Genomic DNA, 25,484 nt, shown 5'->3' with positions numbered 1-25,484 from the left:
TAGCCAACCGTGCTAATCGGAAGTCCAGGGGAAGGACAACAAACTAAACACAAAAATCAGTTTTAGCTATTACACAGTGCGTGACTGTACCGCCACGTCTACACAGGTGAGCCCAGCCGCAGTGTGGAACATTCCAGGCCGTGTCTCGAGGTATTTATAACTTAGCTGCAGGTGAAGTTAAGTTCATTTCCTTGTTCGTCTCCGCTGTGTGAGCAGCTGCTGCGATAGCTCCTCCGTGAGCCGCGGCGAGCGACTGAGTCCGAGTGAAGCCATGGGCCATGGCGAGCGCGTCTCCCAGTGATTGTGTCGACAGTGAGCTGAGCTGCCCCATCTGCTTGGGCACGTTTGACTGCCCCTCCACGCTGAGCTGCGGACACTCGTTCTGCCTCCGGTGTCTGGACGGTGCCTGGGAGACAGCGAGCAGCTTCAGCTGCCCGCAGTGCCGAGCGGCCTTCCCTGAGCGGCCCCAACTGAAGAGGAACGTGGCACTCGCCAACCTGGTGGAGCAGCTCAGAGTTGCAGAGAAGATGGCTGCAGTTGTCTTCTGTGACACCTGTGGTGATGGGGAGACTCCTGCAGTGAAGACCTGCCTGAGGTGTGAAATGTCCCTGTGTGAGTCCCACCTGAAGCCTCACATCAATAACCCCAAGTTGAAGGACCATGTCCTGGTAGCTCCCATTGTCAGCCTGGAGGAAAGAAGATGCAAGAAGCACAGAGAGGAGCTCAAATTCTACTGCAAACAGGACGCGAGCCTGGTGTGCATGGCCTGTACCATTACCGGAGAACATAGAGGGCATGATGTCGACACACTGGAGGATGAGCATGATACGCGCAAGGTGAGCAGTGTGTGAGAATGGTATCGCTTCAGTTCAAGGTAGCCATTCGGTTTTGGCAGGGAAAGGAAGGGACGAGAGTTTGAGTGTAAGGAGGAGGAGGGTGGTTCGACGCATTTTGGGTGAGGCGTGCTCGAGGAAGGTCATGTTTGGATGTTGCTCATGAAGTGAAGAGCTGTTGTGTTGAACGATCATGTCCCTGTCCCCTGATGTGGCCTTTACAAAACCAGGAGTGGAGCTGACAAATTCGCAACGTCTACATCTCATTCAATCAAAAATACCAGGAAGTTATTCTCATCACTGCGCCTTGCCTACTTGCTTACAGAATGTTAAGTCAGTCCAGCATGACAAACTGAGTGCTCTTTTGGTGGACAATTATAGAGCCATCACTGTGGAGTGCTCCCTGTGGACCGTGGCTGAGAGGGGGGCCGCTCAGGGAGTGGAGTCTCCTATGGTGACTTTGTCTCTTGCAGAGTGGAGTCGGAGAGGAGACGCGAGTGGTGGAGGAGAAAAGGAAGAAGGCGGAGGCGTCCGTGGGACGGATGAAGGTCGCTCGCAAGGACGTAAAGGTACCACGCATGGGCTCTTATCTTGTAACCTTCACCCTCCGTGGAATCTGTGACTTCCTGTGAGGACAACTCCGTAGATTCAAGCGAACGTCGTGAGGCGTCAGTGTAATAGGAAAGAGCAATACATGATGTAAATTGCTGCTTGAATGTGAATATTAAAATGCAACGTTTATGACAAAAATTTAATTTCTAGTACCACTGCAAAACCATATACGGGATAACTCGAAATACTTTTTACAGGTTTGATAAAATAAAAGTGCATGGAGCAACGATTATATTGGATTAAAATCTAACACTTATAACAAGTGTAATAATCCTTCGGGAGACGGCTTCGGAATCAGTCCTTTTATTTCTACTCCACAATACACTTTGCTCACTCACTCTCCGTTGCTGGCAGACAACGGAGAGAGGACAGACTTCGCACTAAGTCCCCACCGCGCACGTGGCACCCAGAGCCCCCGTCCGCACGTGACCCTGCTCTTGTCAGTTTCAGTCTGCTCTCGATCGTTCTCTCTCACTCGCTCTTAATACCTTCGTCACGTGGTTCCCCCAGCCAATCGTTCATGGACAGCTTCGACCATTCTTGATGGTTCCCTGTCAATCCCAGGACCACGCCCCTCATCCGGCTCCCCATTAGCTGGGGCCCCGAATGGCTAGGCCAATCACTCCTGATGACCTGTCGTGATCACGCCTGGGCCATGGTCCCTATCTCAACCCTTATTGGCTACAAGCAGGACCGGCAAGCCAATCCCCACGTGAACCCTCTATGGCTGTTATTACATCACCCCCCCCCCCCCCCCCCCGGTGAAAAAATTTAGCCGTCTCGGCTGGGAAAAGGGTGAAGAACCAATTCCGCAACATCTTATTAGGGCACCAAGGTGCGTTTAACAAGTCGAGGGTGAATCTTAATTTTAGAACTTTCGTGACTGCAGGAATTATTATTTGTTTCTTTCGGTTAAGTCACGTCTAAAGATAAAATAATAAATTAAATTAAATAATAGAATACGACGTTTCGATTGCAACACAAGCAATCATCATCAGGTATAATGAAATAGCGACATAAAATCTAACCAGAAAACTATAGACAGACATATTAGCAGACAAATATCACCAAGATACATAGCGAGAGCAACACAGGTAACAGAGAGGGGTGATCGTCTCTGTGTGGTGGCCTTAAATAGACAGAGGGGGGGGCGGAGGCAGAGAGAGGGAGGAGGGTTAGAGAAAAAATTAGCATATCAATGAGTGGTCAACAGACGTGGTGCTGCGAATGCGATGGCACGGCAAGCAAGCCTGAAAATCAGGAGGACACACTAAAATTAAATAACATAGTAAAATATCGAAATGTAATGTAATACAACACAGAGGGTCGGTCAACACACAATTAACGCATAGCCTGGTTGATTACGTATTTCAAAGATTGCTAAGTTAGAATTTAAGTGTGAACAATCTAAAGAGAGGACACAGGCAGAGAAAACAAGTCGCCAGAGAGAGAGAATTCTAACTTAGCAATCTTTGAAATACGTAATCAACCAGGCTATGCGTTAATTGTGTGTTGACCGACCCTCTGTGTTGTATTACATTACATTTCGATATTTTACTAGGTTATTTAATTTTAGTGTGTCCTCCTGATTTTCAGGCTTGCTTGCCGTGCCATCGCATTCGCAGCACCACGTCTGTTGACCACTCATTGATATGCAAATTTTTTCTCTAACCCTCCTCCCTCTCTCTGCCTCCGCCCCCCCCTCTGTCTATTTAAGGCCACCACACAGAGACGATCACCCCTCTCTGTTACCTGTGTTGCTCTCGCTATGTATCTTGGTGATATCTGTCTGCTGATATGTCTGTCTATAGTTTTCTGGTTAGATTTTATGTCGCTATTTCGTTATACCTGATGATGATTGCTTGTGTTGCAATCGAAACGTCGTATTCTATTATTTTATTTTATTTATTATTTTATCTTTAGACGTGACTTAACCGAAAGAAACAAATAATAATTCCTGCAGTCACGAAAGTTCTAAAATTAAGATTGAACCACTTCTACGGTGAAGTTTTAAGCTTATCTTTTTTCTCTCTCTCTGGCGACTTGTTTTCTCTGCCTGTGTCCTCTCTTTAGATTGTTCACACTTAAATTCTAACTTAGCAATCTTTGAAATACGTAATCAACCAGGCTATGCGTTAATTGTGTGTTGACCGACCCTCTGTGTTGTATTACATTACATTTCGATATTTTACTAGGTTATTTAATTTTAGTGTGTCCTCCTGATTTTCAGGCTTGCTTGCCGTGCCATCGCATTCGCAGCACCACGTCTGTTGACCACTCATTGATATGCTAATTTTTTCTCTAACCCTCCTCCCTCTCTCTGCCTCCGCCCCCCCCTCTGTCTATTTAAGGCCACCACACAGAGACGATCACCCCTCTCTGTTACCTGTGTTGCTCTCGCTATGTATCTTGGTGATATCTGTCTGCTGATATGTCTGTCTATAGTTTTCTGGTTAGATTTTATGTCGCTATTTCGTTATACCTGATGATGATTGCTTGTGTTGCAATCGAAACGTCGTATTCTATTATTTTATTTTATTTATTATTTTATCTTTAGACGTGACTTAACCGAAAGAAACAAATAATAATTCCTGCAGTCACGAAAGTTCTAAAATTAAGATTAAATTTAAATAATGTTGTGGCTTGGCTCTCCAACACACCGGCGTGCTGTACTAGTGACGAATTGGCATGTTCTGTTTACGTGACAACCCTTACTAGTTGTCTGTCGGGTGGTGGCAGGTTTAACGACACATTTATATATTTACGCGATCTAACCCCAAAAAAACCTCTTATGGATTATATAAACTTAGGGTTGATTGGTAATGCCCAAGGATCATACATCCAGACTAAGACACGTTGAAGATTTTTAGGCTTCATGTCAACAGCCTTGATGCTCAGTCAAACTATGGCATTTTTAGTATTCTTAGGTTCCCCAGTTAATGGCTGAGGCTCACAGAGCGAGACTAAGGCATAATCTTGGTCGACCTTGTCTATCACTACACTGCACGTGCAAACATCAACATTACGACTGTAATGTATTCATTAGACAATAATATATAGCACACACACGAGTGTATTTCACTATTACATAAGCTCCATTGATATTACACGCGTGCATTATCCAGTAAGGATGCTGTTGGCCAAAGTAACCATTGTAGCAGATGAAACTACGAGTATAAGTCTTCTCTGTAATGGATGTCATAATCAGACTCGAGCCAGACTACATCACCGTAGTGATGCGTAGGATTCATTGTTAATGATGTAGGCTCATATCCAGACTAAGGCAGCCTAAGGATTCTCATTATTCATTAATAATGCTTGAGGCTGCTATATCCCTACTAAGGCACCTTAAGGATTATTGGGGTTCTATGTAAATATCCGAGGCTCACAGAGCCGGACTGGGCTATCGTTGTGGTTGACCACGTGTATCACTGTGCAAACAGATACATTGCTATTGCCCATGTATTGCAATACCTCTACGTTCACATACAACACACACGAGTGTAAAGGAGTATTGCATGAGCTCTATTAACCCTACACGTGTATATAATTGAGTGAGGATGCTATTGCTATTCTGCGTGTGAGTGTTTTACTCAGCATCAACGGCACTGAGTCTATGACACACACAAGTTATGGCTGATATTATTAGGATTCATTACACTGTAATAAAAAAATGTCCCTGGGCAGTGAGTGTTATTTTATAATTGCTTATGCCTCAAAATTATATAAAATGGCTATTATTCCCCACAAACTTTGCTTTTGTGACCAAGACAGTATTATTTTAAAATTTACAAATTTTCAATGGGAATTCCAGATAGATTCAGTGCTGAGTAGTAACTTGTAGTAACTTCTAGAACATTCAAGAACTTTCCAGTAATAAAAAAGTAGTATAAATACAGGACCCTTAAGCCCACCAGTTTCAGTTTACAGTGGTACCTCGGTATGCGTCGTTAATTCGTTCCAGAAGGTAAGACTTATACCGAAAATGACGTATACCAAACAAATTTTTAATATAAGAAATAAAGGAAAAAATCCGTTCCAGAGTACAAGAAATTATATTTAATATGGCATAATATACATTAATGGGGTTGTATAAAATAAGAATTAGACTTAACGTATTACTAAAATGCATACATATGTAGGGCTGTTACGGGAGGGCTGTAAGTGCATACGATCCAATGGGTAACAAACACAGTGGGCGGAGTTACGGGAGTACACGGGGGGGGTGCCCGCAGCGACGTCCGCATCAGGCAGCCTGGGGGGTTGTGATCCTGATGGGGGGTATAAAGGGGGAGGACAAAGAGAGCTCGGGGCTCAGTCTGGGAACGAAGGAGGAAGAGTGAAGATCCTCTAGCTAGAGCCCTGGACTCCCCTCGACGCCGCCCTTGTCAGGGCTGCAGAGGAGCGAGCCAGAGGCGTGGTTCCGTGAACCAGGGTTAGACCCTGGGACTCCGGAGACCGTAGCCCGACTCACCAGTGTCGGGCCAGTTAGCCTCCCCTAGCTCGTTAGAGGAGGACTTGGGGATAGGTGAGATTAGCTAGGGGGTATCCCCAGTTATCCGGGTGAGGGGGCCGCTACCCCCTCTAGTGTTGTCCTGTACCGATAAGCTGAAATAAATATACGTGTGCCTCAACCTGGGTGTCCAGCGTCTTCACCGGTACTTCATCTGGTGTCAGAAGTACTACGGACATGGAAACACGTCAGACAGCTCGAGCCAGAGTACCGGAGGAGGACACTGCTGAAGTCGTTGAGCCCGAGGCGGCTCACCAAGACATGGCGCAGCCGGGGGCCGACGCGTTCCTACCGGGGCATCGGCATGAAGAGGGGCCGCAGCCAGACGCGCTACGGCTGGCTCACGAGAGACTGGCGGAGCTACTGTACGCCGCTGCCGCCACGCTGGAAAACATCACGCGGCTGGGGGCTGGTGGTCCACCACGGGGCGAGGGGAGCCGTCAACCTGAGCGCCTTCCCGCCATTTCTGAAAACTCAAGCTTTGAATTTCCCGCCATCGTCACGGCAGCTGCGGAGGGCGTGGCCGGGCTCAACCTTGGGTCCGACACCGCTCTCGCTGGGACAGCTGCGTCATCTCCAGCGGAGGGAGCGTCATCACATCCGCGACAGGCGATTCCATCTGCCATTCGCGCCGACGCACAGCCGAGTCCCGGGGATAGCAGCCTACAGACGTCCAAGGCGAACGCTGCGCTACAACAACGGCTGCCTCCGCTTAAAGAATTTGTTGGTGCAGAGGGCGACTGGGGCGGCTTCCAGCGACGCTTCATCGCCCACCAAGAAATGGCAAGGTGGTCCGACGATGAAGCCCTCTGCGCGCTGCCGGCGCTCCTCGACGCAGACGCGCTCGCCGCCCTCACATCGGCGCCGAAAGAGAAGCGGTCTACTCTGCCGAAGGCACTACAGCTGCTGGCCGGGGTCTATGGACCTTCAGCGGAATGCAGAGAGCGGTTCTACGAGCGCAAGCGGGGTGAGAAGGAGTCGCCCCTGGCATACAGGACGAGCCTCCTAGCGCTGGCTAAGACGGCTTTTCCCCGTATGGACGACGATGGCGTGGACGCGATGGTCACGGAGAAAATACTCCTCCTGGCAGACGACCTGGACATCGCTGTCGTCGCACAGGAGGACGCCGAGATGACCTCTCTTCAGGCGGCGCGCCTCCTTCACGCCAACCTTCTGTCCCTGCGGCGGAAAGCCAGCAGGGCATCGGCAGGGCGTGCGGTGGCTGCAGCCACCCTTCCGACGGAGGAGCTCTTCGCCGTCGACCATCGACGGCAACAGGCGCAAGAAGTACGGTCGGCCCGGGACGGGTCAAGCCGTTTCAACCGCCCGTCGTCTCCACCGGGGCTCCCGCGGTGTTTCAACTGCGGCGTCCGGGGCCACGTCGCCTCGGGGTGCCGCTCTCCTCGACAGCGCGGGACGACGGCTCGACGGGACGCCGGGCCTCCTCCTCCCAAGCTCCAGCAACATGACCCGGCGAGTCGCGGCACCACACATGTTTGGCCAAAGCACCTACCCGTTGCACGCTCTCGCACCACAACAAACGGGGGGCCGATGTCGCGTTGCGAGGGGCTAACGCGGATCACTGCGGGGACTCAAATCGAGCCCAAACAGTGGTCCGTGTTGGCCCATCGCGTGGTAGCCGCGTCGTCAGGGTCGTCGGCCGTAGTCGGACACATTGACGGGGTAGAAGTACGCATCTTGGTCGATACGGGGGCATCGGCGACAATCATTTCGGAATTAATTTACAATATTCTGCCCGTACAAAGCCGGCCTTTACTGCCGGTTAACGTCCCATTCTATGCCGCTAACGGGGGCTCTCTCGGCATCATGGGACAGATTCGAGCGCAAATTTCTATTGGGGACATCAAATTGTCGGGGCCGATTTTCGTTTCCTCCTCGCTGGCGGTTCCGTGCCTGCTGGGGACGGATTTCTTAGGTAAAATGCCCATTCGTATTTTGATCGACCAAGGATGCATTGAGCTTCCATCGGGGCGGCGCATGGCGTTCCTGCCATCCCCTGCGGCAGCTCGGTCGGCGTTCGCGACGGTACCGGCGTTCGTCGTTAAAACTGTTCGTGTGCCGCCGGGAGCTCAAATGCTAGTGCCTCTGAAACTTCGTAGGCCCTTCGCTAAGGGCATAGGGGATCAGGGTGTTTTGCTGGGACCGTCTAGGGCCGGGGTTAATGGGCCTCATTTGATTCCGGCCCAGACCGTCGTAAGAGGGGACGGGGACCCTTTCATCGCGGTCCTCAATGTGGGATCGCAGACGGTGGTGGTTCCTCAAGGGACGGTGCTCGCTCACGCGACGCCAGTGCCCTGCGAGGAACCTGTCGCGAACCACGTTGGCACTGCTTCCCGGATGCTCCCACATTCGGACAGCGATGAAGGGTGGATCGACGCGCTTTGTGCGGGATCGACGGACCTGACAAATTCAGAGCGCCAACAGCTTAGAACGCTACTGAGGGAATTTTCCGACGTTTTCAGTCGTGATAAATATGATTTGGGTTGCACTCACCTGCTGCGTCACCATATTGACACGGGTGACAGCGCGCCAATTCGCCAAAATCCGTTTCGGTTAAGTCCCGCCGAAAAGGACCATGTCAAATCGGCTGTTGATGACATGTTAGCCGCCGACATCATTTCTCCCTCCACCAGCCCGTGGGGAGCGCCGATCGTCCTGGTTAAAAAGCAGGACGGCTCGTTGCGGTTTTGCGTTGATTTTCGGCGCCTTAATAAAATTTCGGTTGCCGACGCATACCCGCTCCCGCGGATGGACGAATCGCTGGACGCTTTGGCGGGAGCGCGATTCTTCTCCACACTAGATTTACTTTCGGGATTCTGGCAGCTTCCTCTGGACGATGATTCTAAGCCTAAAACTGCTTTCCGTACACCGCACGGCCTGTTCCAATTCAACCGGTTGCCGATGGGCTTACACTCAGCGCCGGCAACTTTCCAGCGATTGATGGAATTGGTTTTGGCTGGATTGCAATGGGAATCGTGCCTGATTTATTTGGATGACGTTATTGTCTTTGGTAAAACTTTTGATGAACATCTCCAGAGGTTGCGGGCGGTTTTCCTAAAGATGCGGGCTGCTAATTTGAAATTTAAGCCCCAAAAATGCCATTTGTTACGCGAGTCGGTGCGTTATTTGGGGCACATCGTAGGGCGCTCGGGTATTGCTACCGATCCCGCCAAAACGCAGTGTGTCAGCTCCTGGCCGACTCCCACCTCGGTGGGAGAGGTCAGGAGTTTTATTGGCTTCGCATCATATTACCGACGCTTCGTCGCTAATTTTGCAACGATTGCCAAACCCCTACACGCGTTAACATCTAAAGGGGTTCGGTTCCACTGGGGTCAGGATGAGGAAGCTGCTTTCTGCTCCCTTCGGGACGCGCTGGTGAAGGCTCCTCCCTTGATTTACCCAGATTTTTCGAGGCCGTTTTTGCTCGACACCGACGCGAGCAACACGGGTATTGGAGGCGTGCTTTCCCAGGTGGTTGACGGCGTGGAACGGGTGGTCGCGTACGGCAGTCGGGTGTTGTCTCCAACGGAGCAAAGATATTGTGTCACCCGTAGGGAACTGTTGGCAATTGTCTATTTCATCCAACAGTATCGCCCATATCTGTACGGTCGGCATTTCACCGTCCGCACAGATCATGCGGCACTGCAGTACGCCCTGAAGGTTCAACAGCCATCGGGACAATTGTCCCGATGGCTGGAGGTCCTCCAGGATTTCAGTTTTGAAACCACTTATCGTAAGGGCGTTCGCCACACCAACGCTGACGCTCTGTCACGGATGCCAACCGCCTCCGAATGCGCATGTCTCCTGGGGTCGGGGCGTTGCAAGCCAGTAGGGGACATGATGGTTCCGGTCCTGGCGGCGGCCGCCGACGATGAAACGGTAGTCCCCATTGATATCGCCGAACAGGGGAGAGATTCCCTGCTTGGATTGCCCGTTGATGAATGGGGGCGCCTCCAGTTGGAGGATGCCTCCCTCCTCGCGTTGCGTCGTCGCGCCGGGGAGAGGGGGCGTGTGACGGGTCATGCCGACGCATGGGAAACCCATGCGGGCTTGCTTATGCATTGGGACGGGAAATCCCAGCGTCACCGGCTGGTGGTCCCTTCTGGCCTACGAGGTAAGGTGGTGTGGGCTGCTCATGAGCGCCTCCTCCACCTAGGTACCCAGAAAACACTCGCCTTGCTCCAGCTGAATTTTTTTTGGCCGGGTATGACAAAGGATGTCACTGATCTGTTGGCGGCATGCCCTCAGTGTGCGCAGCGCAAACCACCGGCACGGGAGTCGAACCCGCCCTTGCAATCCATCCAGGTCTCCAGAATAAATGAACTGGTCGCACTGGATATTCTGGGGCCATTCCCCGCCACCTCCAGGGGAAATAAATATTTGCTTACTGGGGTCGAATATTTTACGCGCTGGCCTATGGCCTGGCCCCTGGCGAATCAGTCGGCAGCAGCCATCGTCGACGCCTTTGTCCAAGGTTATGTCATGGACAAAGGTGCCCCGGAGCGGTTGTTGACCGACCAGGGTAGAAATTTTTCGGGGAAACTCCTAAAACAAGTCTGTGATCTCCTGGGAACGAAAAAAATTCGAACCTCCCCCTATCACCCGCAAACGGACGGGATGGTCGAGCGTCTGCATCGCACCATCACGTCTATGTTGTCGCAGCAAGTTTCGGACTCACAGGCTGATTGGGACTTACATATTCAAGGGGTTCTAGCGGCATACAGATTGGCTCCCCATGCTGCGACGGGGTTTTCACCTTTCTTTCTTATGTATGGCCGCGAACCCGACCCACCTGTTCGGGCACAGTTGCAGATCCCCGTGCCGCTGGGCAAATCTAAATTGGACGATCACGTTAAATTTAATCTTGACAAACTGACTGAGGCGCGGGATGCGGCGAGGCTAAATTCTGACAGGCGTCAGAAGGCGAACGAGCGCCTCAGACTGGCTCGCGCGCACGTGCTGCAGTGGAAGCCGGGGGACAGGGCATGGCTGCACTGTCCCCAGGTACCACTCGCGACCTCCTCTAAACTCGTACGCCCGTGGCGGGGCCCCGTCGAGGTTGTTGAGGTTTTGAGGCCTCAGTGCGTTCGAATCCAATGGGGGAGGCGCCGGTGGTTTGTACACCCCTCTAGGCTGAAGCCGTTTGTTGCGGTGCGGGGGCCCACGCCACGCACGCGAGGCCAAGCATGTGGGGGGTCGACCGACTCGGAGGGTCCGTCGCTGCTCTCGCCTGATGTGTTGCCGGCTGTCCCACCCACAGGTGTACCGGGAATGACGGGCTCACGCCCTGGAACCCCCACAGGTGATGCCGACAGTCGCGCGACTTCAACCGCGACCTCACCTCAAATGGGACAGCCGCCACCGGATGGTCCGCCGTCCGGGGTTGCCCCGTGTGACGGGCCTGCGGCAAGGACGCGCGCTAAAATGCGCAGACTCTTATAATATACAGCAGGAAGAAAAAGAAAAAAAAAACTTTTCTTATTTATTTTCCTTCACGTGTCATGGTTACTGTATGCTGCGTCGGTGGTGTGCTCCTTGCACACTGAGTGTGTTGTGTTGTGTGGGCGCGGTGTGTGTGTTGTGGGTGCGTTGTGTGTCGTGGGTGTGCTGTGTGTGATGGGGGAGTTCCTGGCTAGTTGTACATACGTGCTTACGGATTTCGTATTTATGCGGGGGGGGGGGTGCGTCGGACATTCCCTTCGGGGGTATGGTTGTTGTTCTTGTTGTTGTTCTGCTATTTGCATTTTGTTGAAAAAATGAGGCACACACGGGGTCGAGGGGTAATTGTTCCTTTATTTGGAATTGTTGCAGCCGGGACGGCTGCGAGCTGTAATGGGGGGGGTGATGTAGGGCTGTTACGGGAGGGCTGTAAGTGCATACGATCCAATGGGTAACAAACACAGTGGGCGGAGTTACGGGAGTACACGGGGGGGGTGCCCGCAGCGACGTCCGCATCAGGCAGCCTGGGGGGTTGTGATCCTGATGGGGGGTATAAAGGGGGAGGACAAAGAGAGCTCGGGGCTCAGTCTGGGAACGAAGGAGGAAGAGTGAAGATCCTCTAGCTAGAGCCCTGGACTCCCCTCGACGCCGCCCTTGTCAGGGCTGCAGAGGAGCGAGCCAGAGGCGTGGTTCCGTGAACCAGGGTTAGACCCTGGGACTCCGGAGACCGTAGCCCGACTCACCAGTGTCGGGCCAGTTAGCCTCCCCTAGCTCGTTAGAGGAGGACTTGGGGATAGGTGAGATTAGCTAGGGGGTATCCCCAGTTATCCGGGTGAGGGGGCCGCTACCCCCTCTAGTGTTGTCCTGTACCGATAAGCTGAAATAAATATACGTGTGCCTCAACCTGGGTGTCCAGCGTCTTCACCGGTACTTCACATAAATTAAAATAGAATGCACACACTAGTGTACATCACTACACTATCACACACACACACGAGTGTACATCACTACACCATCACACACACACACACGAGTGTACATCACTACACCATTACACACACACACGAGTGTACATCACTACACTATCACACACACAAGTGTACATCACTACACTATCACACACACACACACGAGTGTACATCACTACATTATCACAAACACACGAGTGTACATCACTACATTATCACAAACACACGAGTGTACATCACTACACTATCACAAACACACGAGTGTACATCACTACACTATCACACACACACGAGTGTACATCACTACACTATCACACACACACGAGTGTACATCACTACACTATCACACACACACACACACGAGTGTACATCACTACACTATCACACACACACACGAGTGTACATCACTACACTATCACAAACACACGAGTGTACATCACTACACTATCACACACACACGAGTGTACATCACTACACTATCACACACACACAAGTGTACATCACTACACTATCAAACACACACGAGTGTACATCACTACACTATCACACACACACACACACATGAGTGTACATCACTACACTATCATACACACACACGAGTGTACATCACTACACTATCACACACACGAGTGTACATCACTACACTATCACACACACGAGTGTACATCACTACACTATCACACACACGAGTGTACATCACTACACTATCACACACACGAGTGTACATCACTACACTATCACACACACACACGAGTGTACATTCTAGATTTGAAGCTTTCGTGACTGCAATGATTCATATTCTTAGGTTTTTTCGGTAAAGTCACGTAGGTAAAATATTAAAATTAATAAAAGTAAAATAAAAATCACGACGTTTCGGAGGCAACACAAGCTTCCATTTTCAGGTGGAACCGTCAAGTAAATGAGAGATTACAAGAGATACCACTCCGTATATATAATGGTTGAGGGGGGGGAAGGGCCAGGAACGGCTCACTTTTCATTATTATGGTAAGGTGCGGCTTGAGACTACGAATAGACTACATAACAAATGACTGAGCCTTTATTATGGAGAGGTGCGGTTTGTGACTACGCCTAGCCTACATAACAAAATGCTGCAAATGAGACCGAGCCTCTGCCATGTAGATGGTAATATACTACATAACAAATGACTGAGCCTTTATTATGGAGAGGTTCGGATTGTGACTACGCCTAGCCCACATAACAAAATGCTGCAGAAACAGCCACATGAAACTCCGACCAAAACTATCACGTTACCATACATAGCAGGCGTGACCAAAAAGATCTCCAAAATTCTAAACAAACATAAAATCCAAGTCCGATTCAGTACAGTGCATAAAATCTGTGATCTGATTCCATCTGTGAAGGATGTCGTTCCTGACTTACAGTATCCTGGAGTCTACAAACTGAGTTGCAGTTGTGGTGATTGCTACATTGGAGAAACGAAACGTCATGTTTCTGACCGTGTCCGCGAGCACAAGTTAGATCTGAAACACGGCAGAACTGATTCTTCGGCCGTTGCCGATCATTGCTACAACTCTGTGGGCTCTCATGAAATTGTCTTTTCCGAGACCAAGGTGCTCTGCAAACCTCCTGGCTACCATCAAAGGTTTGTACACGAAGCCATACAAATTTACAAACACAGACAAAATTTCAACCGTGATGATGGTTACAAACTGAGTAATCATTTGAAAGATGTGATTAACCATGCAAAAAAGATTTAACTACACTTATTTGGACCATCTTATTTGACAGACAACTATTACAGGTTACTGATAGACAGCCAGTTTTGTTTTACCAGGTTTAGCTTCTTTTTTCACACACTGGTTTCCTGCTATAAGTTTTACCCACCAAACAACATAGCAGGAGGCTGTTTTTTCCTGACCTGCTTTTGTGCTTTTACCATCTACATGGCAGAGGCTCGGTCTCATTTGCAGCATTTTGTTATGTAGGCTAGGCGTAGTCACAAACCGAACCTCTCCATAATAAAGGCTCAGTCATTTGTTATGTAGTCTATTCGTAGTCTCAAGCCGCACCTTACCATAATAATGAAAAGTGAGCCGTTCCTGCCCCCCCCCTCAACCATTATATATACGGAGTGGTATCTCCTGTAATCTCTCATTTACTTGATACAGCTGTCGGGCTGTGACGGTTCCACCTAAAGACGGAAGCTTGTGTTGCCTCCGAAACGTCGTGATTTTTATTTTTATTTTACTTTTATTAATTTTAATTTTAACTTATTTACCTACGTGACTTTACCGAAAAAACCTAAGAATACCAGTGTACATCACTACACTATCACACACACACGAGTGTACATCACTACACTATCACACACACACGAGTGTACATCACTACACTAGCATACACACACACGAGTGTACATCACTACACTATCACACACACGCGTGTACATCACTACACTATCACACACACACACACACGAGTGTACATCACTACACTATCACACACACACACCAGTGTACATAACTACACCATCACACGAGTGAGCAGCGGGTGCGGTGTGTAAACGTCACCACTGGGGAGACAAAGGCGGCCGGGCGTGGTGTTTGCCAACCCCAGCCCCTTGTGTGCCATGTCGGCCTTCACAGCTACTCACCAAAAGCACTTGCTGCTACAATCTGTGAAAGGTTATACAGGCGATCGTTGTGTTTGTTGTACAAACACGGACGCTACGGCGTGTTGATATCCACGCTGCTGATGCTGCTGCTGTGATCCACTGCCCACCTCCTTGCACCTCGCAAAGCCCCGCAGGGGCTGGGCCTGGGCAGGGCTCGCACGAGCTGCCACCACCACCCTGCCTAGCAGGTGCGACAGGCTGCCGGGCCACGTGACGGGGCAGCAGATGACGGGGCAGACAAACGCACCGCTGTACTGTACTTCTGTGCTCTCGTCAGCTGCGCCGCCTGACTTCGCCGGCGTGGTGAAGTATGGCCAAATATCCCCCGCGACCCGCACTGTGTAGGGAGTCCCTCATCCAGCAGTGGATTGACAAAGTGCCCGTTACATGTCATGACACCGATAGCTACGCATTACAACGTTGTATAACAATGCTCATTATGAATTGCTCTATTGTAGTGTACGTGCGTGATAGTGCACGAGTGCTGTTGTTATAGTGGTGCTGTTGTTACACGGCTACTGTGATTATCGTTACTGCAGACGGACGCTCACCGACTGTGGACCCAAACTCGGCCTGCAACTACCTCCAGATTTCCTCGGACCTCAGGACGGTGACGCGGACCGCTGTCTCCCAGGGTCGCCCCGATCACCCACACCGCTTTGATAGCTATGCACAAGCCCTGTGCTCCGACAGCTTCTCGTCGGGTCAGCACTACTGGGAGGTGGACGTGGGGGGTGCGGCGGGGAGCTGTGAGGTTGGAGTCGCGTACGGGACGATCGCACGGAAAGGGGGTGGTGACGAGTGCGAGCTGGGAGGGAACGACTCATCCTGGGTTTTATATAAAACTAACAACAGCTGCTACGTGCGTCACGGTGGTGTATTGACCTCAGTGCCGGTGAGGGATCCTCCCTGGATAGTCGGGTGTCATCTGCACTGGGAGGCGGGGCTGCTGTCGTTTTACCGCGCCGACTCCATGGAGCTGCTGCACTCCATCCACCACTCGTTTAGTCAACCGCTCTACCCCGCACTGTACGTGGGTGTTGGTGACTCAGTGAGGATTCTGGATCCGAGTCGTGCGTCCTGAGAGCACGGAATGTGAACAGCGCAGAGAAACGGGCACAACGCACAGACTCATACACACAAAGACACAGATCCCCCGTGCAGCCTTCACAGGCTGTTGGGGCAAGTGCTGTCAGCGAGCACCTATGGGGCCGTCCATAAATGACGTCACGTACCTGGGGGGGGGGGGGGTTAGACATTTGTGACGATGGGGGGGGTTGAGAAATGTGACGTCACGTCAAAATGCGCAACTAAAATATAGACAACACGTTCTACTTAATTAGACTTTTTGATGAATGTTTTCTCCTACAACATCAGAGTGCAGCGCCACATTAAATATGCACTACAATGACAATAGTTTAAAGCTATCTGAGGCATGTTTTATTTTCTTGGGGGGGTGGGGGCAGAGCTTTGTGACGTCATATTTGAGGGGGGGCTCTGACTTTTTGTAACGCCGTGTGACGAAGTGGGGGGGGGTCAAAAATCGCGTGACGTCATTTATGGACGGCCCCTATGAAGGCCGGCACAGCACACTAGGGGGTGGTTGGCCAACACCACGCCCAGCCGCCTTTGTCTCCCCAGTGGTGATGTTTACACACCGTACCAGGAACTCATTTGAGGCTGAGTCGACCTAGGGGAGGATCATGACCGGTTTACCAACACCATTAAAAGCGATTATATGAATCGGTCTTGGGTCTCCCCTAGGTCGACTCAGCCTCATATGACTACCTGTTGCGATGAGTAAACATTACCCCTGGGGATGGCCTTCATCGGTGAAACTCACTAACAGCACTTAACTCAACAGTATTTTAAAGCTATACGGGGGATCTTTGTCTTCGAGTAAGTGGGTTGGTGTGTATGCCTTTGTGTTTCTTTGTTGTGTTTGTGTCTTTGTTACTGTGTCTGTGCGTATCTTTGTCTTTGTGTGTCTTTGTTATTGTGGTTGTGTCTTTGTTACTGTGTCTGTGCGTGTCTTTGTTGTTGTGTCTTTGTTATTGTGTCTTTGTTACTGTGTCTGTGTGTGCCTGTGTCTTTGTGTCTTTGTTATTGTGGTTGTCTTTGTTACTGTGTCTGTGCATGTCTTTGTGTGTTTTTGTTATTGTGGTTGTGTCTTTGTTACTGTGTCTGTGCGTGTCTTTGTGTATTTCTGGGCGTGGTGCTGCCTACCCACTCCCTCGTGTGTCACAGTTTCGGTCTTCATAGTTGCTACTCGCTACTAACAGCACTTGCCCAACAGTATGTTAAGGCTACACGGGGTAGCTTTGTCTTTAGTGTATAGAGAGCCATGTGTGCAGTGTGGGGTGGAGCGGTGGTGCAGTGGTTAGCGCACTGGTGGGGGAGGGCGGGGGGAGCCAAGCTTCTCTCTGACGTCATCGTCCCTCGCACCGCGTGGCGCTCAACGCCGAGAGGGCGGAGCTCCACCACGGGCGTGCTGGGAACACGCGTCACGTGACGCTGCGGGGTGACGCGCGCCGTCCCCCTCGCGGTCGCTCGCTCGTTGGGCGATAAACCCGGGGTGGGAATGGGATGGCATCACTAGGGGGGGACTACTCGTGGTGTGTGCTGAGCGTCGCTGGGCTAAAACATTTTTGTTATAACCAGGGGTCGAATGACCCCCCTCCCCCCCCCCACCCAAACTAGTTTTATTTTACAGGGCATAGAGAGAGAGAAGCCATTTAACACCTAGTAGTAGTAGGAGGGCTTTCGCAACCAATATTATTCGTAAAGGTTTGTTTTGATTAATATTTTAATTATCTGCTGTCAGACTTTTGGACCTTCTGATGACAACAACGGGAACTGTGTTTTGACTTTGAAGTGGGTTAAAGTTATTAAGCACCTGATATATATCTAGAGTGAAGATTTACCTTACACTACAACACGACTAACATTGTCTCAACACGCATTAATGACACAAAGACACATTACAGGAACACAAACTACAAATATACAGCAGCTTTCAGGGTCGTAATCCAACCCACGACCTCCTGCATACCAGGCGAGGGAGTTAACATATCCTAGCCACAACGGCGCCCCTCCCTAACGTGACACCAATCCGGTGTGAACCCAACCTCGAGTCTCAGGCTGTTTAGCAATGCGTAGATTATTTGAGACGCATTGATTATATCGTACCAGTTGTGTACTTGTGTGAACGCTATTCGCATTGTGCTCTGGGCTGGGGGTGAGATTTATATTTGCTTCATTGCTGGCATGGGTTTGACTTGTTTTGCTTTTTTCATTTTTGTGACCCAGGTCACTCTTGTCAATGACACTCATCCTGGTCTCCTGAGTTCTCACCTCGTTGAATTAAAATTCAACTCGACTCGATCATCAGCATCAGCAGAAGTATCATCAGCAGAAGAATTAGTAACAGGAGCAACAGCATCAACAGCAGTAGCTCCATCATTATCATCATCAGCAGCATCGGCAGTAGAACCAGCAGCATCAATAATGATAGAATCATTATCAGCAGTAACAGAATCATCAGCAGCAGCAGACACAGCATCATTATCATCACTCTTGCAACGGAGACTCATCCTGGTCTCTTGAGTTCTCACCTGGTTAAACAAATCGACTTTAACACGTAGGCTTTTACGACCAATATTATCAATGATAAAGGTTTATTGGGTTAGATCGCGTAAATATATAAAATTGATTGTGTTCTGGGTTACCTGTGAATTGTAATCACGTAATATTGTGGGTCAAGGGTCAATGTGTTCTCGGTGAATAAAAAATAAAATCTGAAAATCTATTGTTAAGATTGTCATCCAGGCTGTGAATGTGACTCTCTCATAGCTGAGACTGATGTGTGTAAACATGTGTTTTTTTGGGATGGTTACTGTTGTTTTGTTTTATGGATGTGTAGGGGTGTTAAAGAGAGAGCCCGTTATGCATGGCAGCCTATGGCAAACAAACACAGTAGGCGGGGCTACATGAGTGCACGAGCAGGTGCCCTCTACGACGTCCGCGCCAGACACCCTGGGGGGTCGATTCGGTCGTTATGATCCCCCGGGGCCCCACCCCTCAGGGAGGGGTTGGGTATAAAAGGGGAATGTATCGAAGGGCTCGGGAGTGATGTTTTAGCTAAAGAAGAGAAGACGGAAGACGTCTGAGATAGAGCCCTGGACTCCCCCTGGTACGCCGTCCTTATCAGGACCGCGCAGGCTCGAGCCAGTGGCGTGGTACCAGAGCCAGAGCCAGTGCTGGTCTGGACTCTGGGTACCGGGCCCGACTGACCAGTGTCGGGCCAAGATAGCCTCCTCTAGCCCATTAGTGGAGGACTCAGAGGCAGGCTAGGGTTAGCTAGAGAGGTGTGTCCTCAGATAGACGGGTGAGGGGGCCGATACCCCCTCAAATGTGTATGTCACAAAGTTGGTGTTAAATAAACAAGTGTGCCTCCAACTCCGGTGTGAACGAGTCGTGAGCGTTACTACATCTGGCGTCAGAAGTGAAACAAAGTACGAACATGGATACACGCCGGACGACTCGAGTCGGGGTACCAGAGGCAGAAGACACCACTGCAGTCGGAGGGCCCGAGACGGCTGAAGATGCCATCGACCAGCCGGGGCTGGGTGCATCCACGCCACAGCAGCTGGAGGAAGGGAAGCCGTCGATGGAGGGGCTGAGGGAGGCGCACGCGAAGCTGACCGAGCTGCTGTACGCCGCAGCCGCCATGCTCGACACCATCACGCAGCTGGGGGCTGCGGGACCGCCACGGGGCAACGGCAGCCGACGACCACAGCGCCTTCCCGCCATTTCCACGGAGCAACATTTTGAAACTCCCGCCATCGCCGCAGCTGCTGTTGAGGGCGTGGCCGCTCTAAGCATCGCGTCCAACGGCGGGAGTACAGTACCTGCCGCGTCACCACCAACCGGCGGAACGTCACCACGGGTGCGACCGGCGATGCCATCGCTGGTTCGTGCCGACGCTGAGTTGAGTGAGGCCGGCGAGGGAGTGCGTTCTTCCTCTGCAGCCGCTGCCTTACATCAGCGGCTACCTCCACTCAAGGAATTTGTGGGCGAGGATGGCGACTGGGGCGGCTTCCAGCGGCGCTTCCTCGCTCACCAGGAGATGGCACAGTGGACAGACGCCGAGGCTCTCCGCGCGCTGCCAGCACTTCTCGACAGCGACGCCCTCGCCACTCTAACATCGGCTTCGAAGGAGAGGCGCTCCACGCTGCGGAAGGCAATGCAGGTGCTGTCGGCGGTATATGGTCCACCATCGGACTGTCGCCAACTCTTTTACGATCGCCAGCGGGGGACGAAGGAGTCGCCCCTGGCGTACCGCACAAGCCTCCTGGCACTGGCGAAGGAGGCCTTTCCACGAATGGATGACGAGGGTGTCGACGCCATGGTGACAGAAGATACTTTTGCTGGCGGACGACTTAGACATCGTCATTGTCGCACAGGACGATGCAGAGATGTGCTCCCTCCAAGCGGCCCGTCTTCTCCACGCAAACCTGTCCTCTCAACGACGGAAGGCCAGCAAGGCGGCGAGCGGGCGTGCCGTCGCTGCAGCCACCCTCCCGGCGGAAGAGGTTTGCGCCATCGACCATCAACGGCAGCATGGAGCGGGAGTACGGGAGGACCGGGCCGGTTCAAGCCGTCTACAACATCCATCGTCGTCACCAGCGCTTCCACGCTGTTACAACTGCGGCATCCGGGGCCACGTCGCCTCGGGGTGCCGCTCTCCTGGGCAGCGCAGGACGACACCTCAACGGGACGCTGGCCCTCGTCACAAGCTCCACCATCATAATCCGGCGAGTCGCGGCACCCCTCATGCTTGGCCCACGCACACGCCCGTCATACACTCAAACACCGCAGCGAAGGGGAGGCCAATATCGCGTACCATGGCACCAACACGCACCGCTCTGGGTACTCAGATTGAACCCAGCCAGTGGTCCGTGTTGGCCCATCGGGTTGTAGCCGCGTCGTCAGGGTCGTCGGCCGTTGTGGGTCACATCGATGGGGTCGAGGTGCGCATCCTGGTCGATACAGGAGCATCGGCGACCATTATTTCGGAGTTGATTTATAACATTCTCCCTGCCCAAAGCCGTCCTTTGATGCCTGTTAACGTGCCATTCTTTGCTGCTAACGGGGGTTCACTTGGCATCATCGGACAAATTCGTGCCCAAATTTGTGTCGGGGATATTAAATTGTCTGGGCCGATTTTTGTTTCCTCCTCGCTGGCGGTTCCGTGCCTGCTGGGGACGGACTTCCTGGCCAAAATGCCGATTAGGATATTAATCGACCAGGGATGCATTGAGCTCCCATCGGGCCGACGCATGGCGTTTCTGCCATCCCCCGCTACGAGCCGGACGGCGTTCGCGACGGTGCCGGCGTTCGTAGATAGAACGGTGCGCGTACCTCCGGGGGCGCAAATGTTGATTCCTTTGAAACTTCGGCGGCCCTTCGCTAAGGGCATTGGGGCTCAAGGGGTTCTGTTGGGACCGTCTAGGGCCGGGGTCAGTGGACCTGATTTACTCCCGGCCCAGACCATAGTGAGAGGGGAAGGAGAACCCTTCATCGCGGTCCTCAATGTGGGCTCGCAGACGGTGGTGGTCCCACAGGGGACCGTGCTTGCTCACGCAACGCCGGTGCCCTGTGAGGAACCCGTCGCGAGTCATGTCGGCGCTGTCCCTGCACCGCGACCACATTCGGACAGCGATGAAGGGTGGCTCGAGGCGCTTTGTGCAGGATCGACGGACCTGTCAAATTTAGAGCGTCAACGTCTTAAGACACTACTAAGGGAATTTTCCGACGTTTTCAGTCGGGATAAATACGATTTGGGCTGCACTAATCTGCTGCGTCACCATATTGATACGGGTGACAGCGCGCCAATACGCCAGAATCCTTTTCGGTTGAGTCCCGCCGAAAAGGACCATGTCAAATCGGCTGTTGATGACATGCTAGCCGCCGACATCATTTCTCCCTCCAACAGCCCTTGGGGAGCGCCGATCGTCCTGGTTAAGAAGCAGGACGGTTCGTTGCGGTTTTGCGTTGACTTTCGGCGCCTTAATAAAATTACGGTTGCCGACGCATACCCGCTCCCACGGATGGACGAATCGCTTGACGCCTTGGCGGGAGCGCGATTCTTCTCCACATTGGACTTACTTTCGGGATTCTGGCAGCTTCCTCTGGACGATGATTCAAAGCCTAAAACTGCTTTCCGTACTCCGCACGGCCTGTTTCAATTCAACCGGTTGCCGATGGGCTTACACTCAGCGCCGGCAACTTTCCAGCGGTTGATGGAATTGGTTTTGGCTGGATTGCAATGGGAGTCGTGCCTGATTTATTTGGATGACGTTATTGTCTTTGGCAAAACTTTTGATGAACATCTCCAGAGGTTGCGGGCGGTTTTCCTAAAGATGCGGGCTGCTAATTTGAAATTTAAGCCCCAAAAATGCCATTTGTTACGCGAGTCGGTGCGTTATTTGGGGCACATCGTGGGACGCTCAGGTATTTCTACCGATCCCGCCAAAACGCAGTGTGTAAGCTCCTGGCCGACTCCCACCTCAGTGGGAGAGGTTAGGAGTTTTATTGGGTTTGCGTCGTATTATAGACGCTTCGTCGCTAATTTTGCGACTATAGCAAAACCCCTACACGCTTTAACATCAAAAGGGGTTCGGTTCTGCTGGGGTCAGGAGGAGGAAGCTGCTTTTTGCTCCCTTCGGGGCGCTTTGGTAAACGCTCCTCCCCTGATTTACCCTGATTTTTCAAAACCATTCTTGCTCGACACCGATGCGAGCAACACGGGTATTGGGGGCGTGCTCTCCCAGGTGGTTGACGGCGTGGAACGTGTGGTTGCGTACGGCAGTCGGGTGTTGTCTCCAGCGGAGCAACGATATTGTGTCACCCGTAGGGAACTGTTGGCAATTGTCCATTTCATCCAACAGTATCGCCCATATCTGTACGGTCGGCATTTCACCGTCCGCACAGATCATGTGGCACTGCAGTACACCCTGAGGGTTCAACAGCCATCGGGACAATTGTCCCGATGGTTGGAGGTCCTCCAGGATTACGATTTCCAAACCACATACCGTAAGGGCGTTCGCCACACCAACGCGGACGCTCTGTCGCGCTTGCCAACCACCTCCGAGTGTGCATGCCTCCTGGGGTCTGGACGTTGCAGACCTCCAGGGGACACATCGGTTCCTGTCTTGGCGGCCGCCAACGACGACGATACAGTAGTTACTAATTCGATCGAACAACAGGGCAAAGATTCCCTGTTGGGGTTGCCCGTCATTGAATGGGGGCGCCTCCAGATGGAGGATGTCTCCCTCCTCGGGTGGCGACGTCGCGTTGGCGGTGCGGCGGGGGGAAAAAGAGGTGGTTCCGACGCATGGGAAATGTGCCAAGGCCTGCTGATGCATTGGGACGGGAAGTCGCGTCGACATCGGCTGGTGGTCCCTACTGGGTTGCGGGGCAGGGTGGTATGGGCCGCTCATGAGCGCCTCCTACACCTGGGGACCCAAAAGAAAAGACTCTCGCCTTGCTGCAACTTGATTTTTATTGGCCTGGCATGACGAGGGATGTTGGGGATTTGTTGGGATCATGCCCTCGATGTGCACAACGCAAAACCGCCGGCACGGGAGTCTAACCCGCCCTTGCAATCGATCAAAGTGTCCAGGATAAACGAGCTGGTCGCTCTGGACATTTTGGGACCATTCCCCGCCACCCCCAGGGGGAATAGATATTTGTTGACTGGTGTCGAGTATTTTACACGCTGGCCTATGGCCTGGCCTCTGGCCAACAGTCGGCAGCAGCCATCGTGGAGGCCTTTGTTCAGGGTTATGTCCTGGACAAAGGTGCTCCGGAGAGGCTGCTGACCGACCAGGCAGAAATTTTTCCGGTAACTACTCAGACAAGTCTGTGATCTCCTGGGCACAAAGAAACACACACACACACGAGTGTACATCACTACAATATTCACACACACACACACGAGTGTCATCACTACACTATCACACACACACACGAGTGTACATCACTACACTATCACACACACAGTGTACATCACTACACTATCACACACACACACACACGAGTGTACATCACTACACTATCACTACACACGAGTGTACATCACTACACTAACACGCACACGAAGTGTACATCACTTACACTATCACACACACACACACATGAGTGTACATTACTACACTATCACACACACACACACACGAGTGTACATCACTACACTATCACACACACACACGAGTGTACATCACTACACTCACACACACGAGTGTACATCACTACACTATCACACACACACACACACGAGTGTCCATCACTACACTATCACACACACACAGTGTACTCACTACACTATCACGCACCACGAGTGTACATCACTACACTCATCACACACACACACACACGAGTGTACATCACTACACTATCACACACACACACGAGTGTCCATCACTACACTATCACACACACACACGAGTGTCCATCACAACACTATCACACACACACGAGTGTACATCACAACACTATCACACACACACAAACGAGTGTACATCACTACAACAACCGCCACCGCCATTCGCCACTAAGTGGCGGTGACGTCACCACGACGCTTGTGCCAGGCCAAGTGCACCTTGAGGCCACGTGAAGTGTCGAACGCCTGCTGCAGGAGGGTCACGGGGCAGACCCAGGTGCCACGGGTCGACTGACCGAGATGACCGAGATGACTGGCTGATGCACCATCTGTGCCCCCTACTGTACCAACTTGCTGTGCTTTAGCCACCCGGCGCTCCGCTCGTTGTTGTGAGCGTCGCTCCTCGCCCTCGTTGTTGTTGTAGGGCGACTGCCTCCAACTGCCCAGTAGCGTCCTTCACGAGCCTACTCCACTGAGGCGATCTTGACACCGCTGGTACCGTCATCGGCAAAGTCCACTCAGCCTCACGTCCTCCTTTACCACATCACTCCATCTTTCTCTAAGCCCGTGCCGCGCCCATTTAGCCACCCTCGATCCGCCGAACAAAATGCTGTTTAGGCATGCGGGTGGCTGGGCATGCGGGCTACATGACCAGCCAACGCAGCCTTGCCTGCCGGAGGAGCTCACTGATGGGACTTTGCCAGATCTTTCAAGGACTTGTGAGCTCTCACACAATCCAGCCTGGTTAAACCCAGGATGGATCGTAGGCAGGCCAGCCTAAATGTTTCCAACCGGCGAAGATGCTCCATTTAGAGGGGTCCACGTTTTGCAAGCTAAGAGAGGGAGGAAAATGACCGTAGCCGAGAAGACCTGAAGCTTCGTGCGGAGCGACAGACCAGGTTAGCTTTCCACACAGCTTACGCAACCGATGAAAGATATTGCCGCTCCAGACTGATTCGGAAGTGAGACCTCTGCTGATTAAACTGGAGCCGGTCAT

At 51.9% G+C, this 25,484-nt stretch overlaps 1 protein-coding gene across 1 annotated transcript; it reads left to right on the top strand.

The window, feature by feature from the left end:
- Positions 1-214: 214 nt before the first annotated feature.
- On the top strand, positions 215-16,126 carry LOC144947444 (zinc-binding protein A33-like). Its single transcript, XM_078876686.1, has 5 exons — positions 215-836; positions 1,307-1,402; positions 11,295-11,347; positions 15,169-15,230; positions 15,582-16,126. The coding sequence occupies exons 1-5, from the start codon at positions 279-281 to the stop codon at positions 16,124-16,126; spliced, it is 1,314 nt and encodes a 437-aa protein (XP_078732812.1). The 5' UTR covers positions 215-278.
- The last annotated feature ends 9,358 nt before the right edge of the window (positions 16,127-25,484 follow it).

The sequence above is a fragment of the Lampetra fluviatilis genome, chromosome 45 (assembly GCF_964198595.1).
Source record: "Lampetra fluviatilis chromosome 45, kcLamFluv1.1, whole genome shotgun sequence".
Taxonomy (NCBI): Eukaryota; Metazoa; Chordata; class Hyperoartia; order Petromyzontiformes; family Petromyzontidae; genus Lampetra; species Lampetra fluviatilis.
The sequence above is the reverse complement of the archived record's forward strand: the minus strand, read 5'-3'. Positions and strand labels throughout refer to the sequence as shown.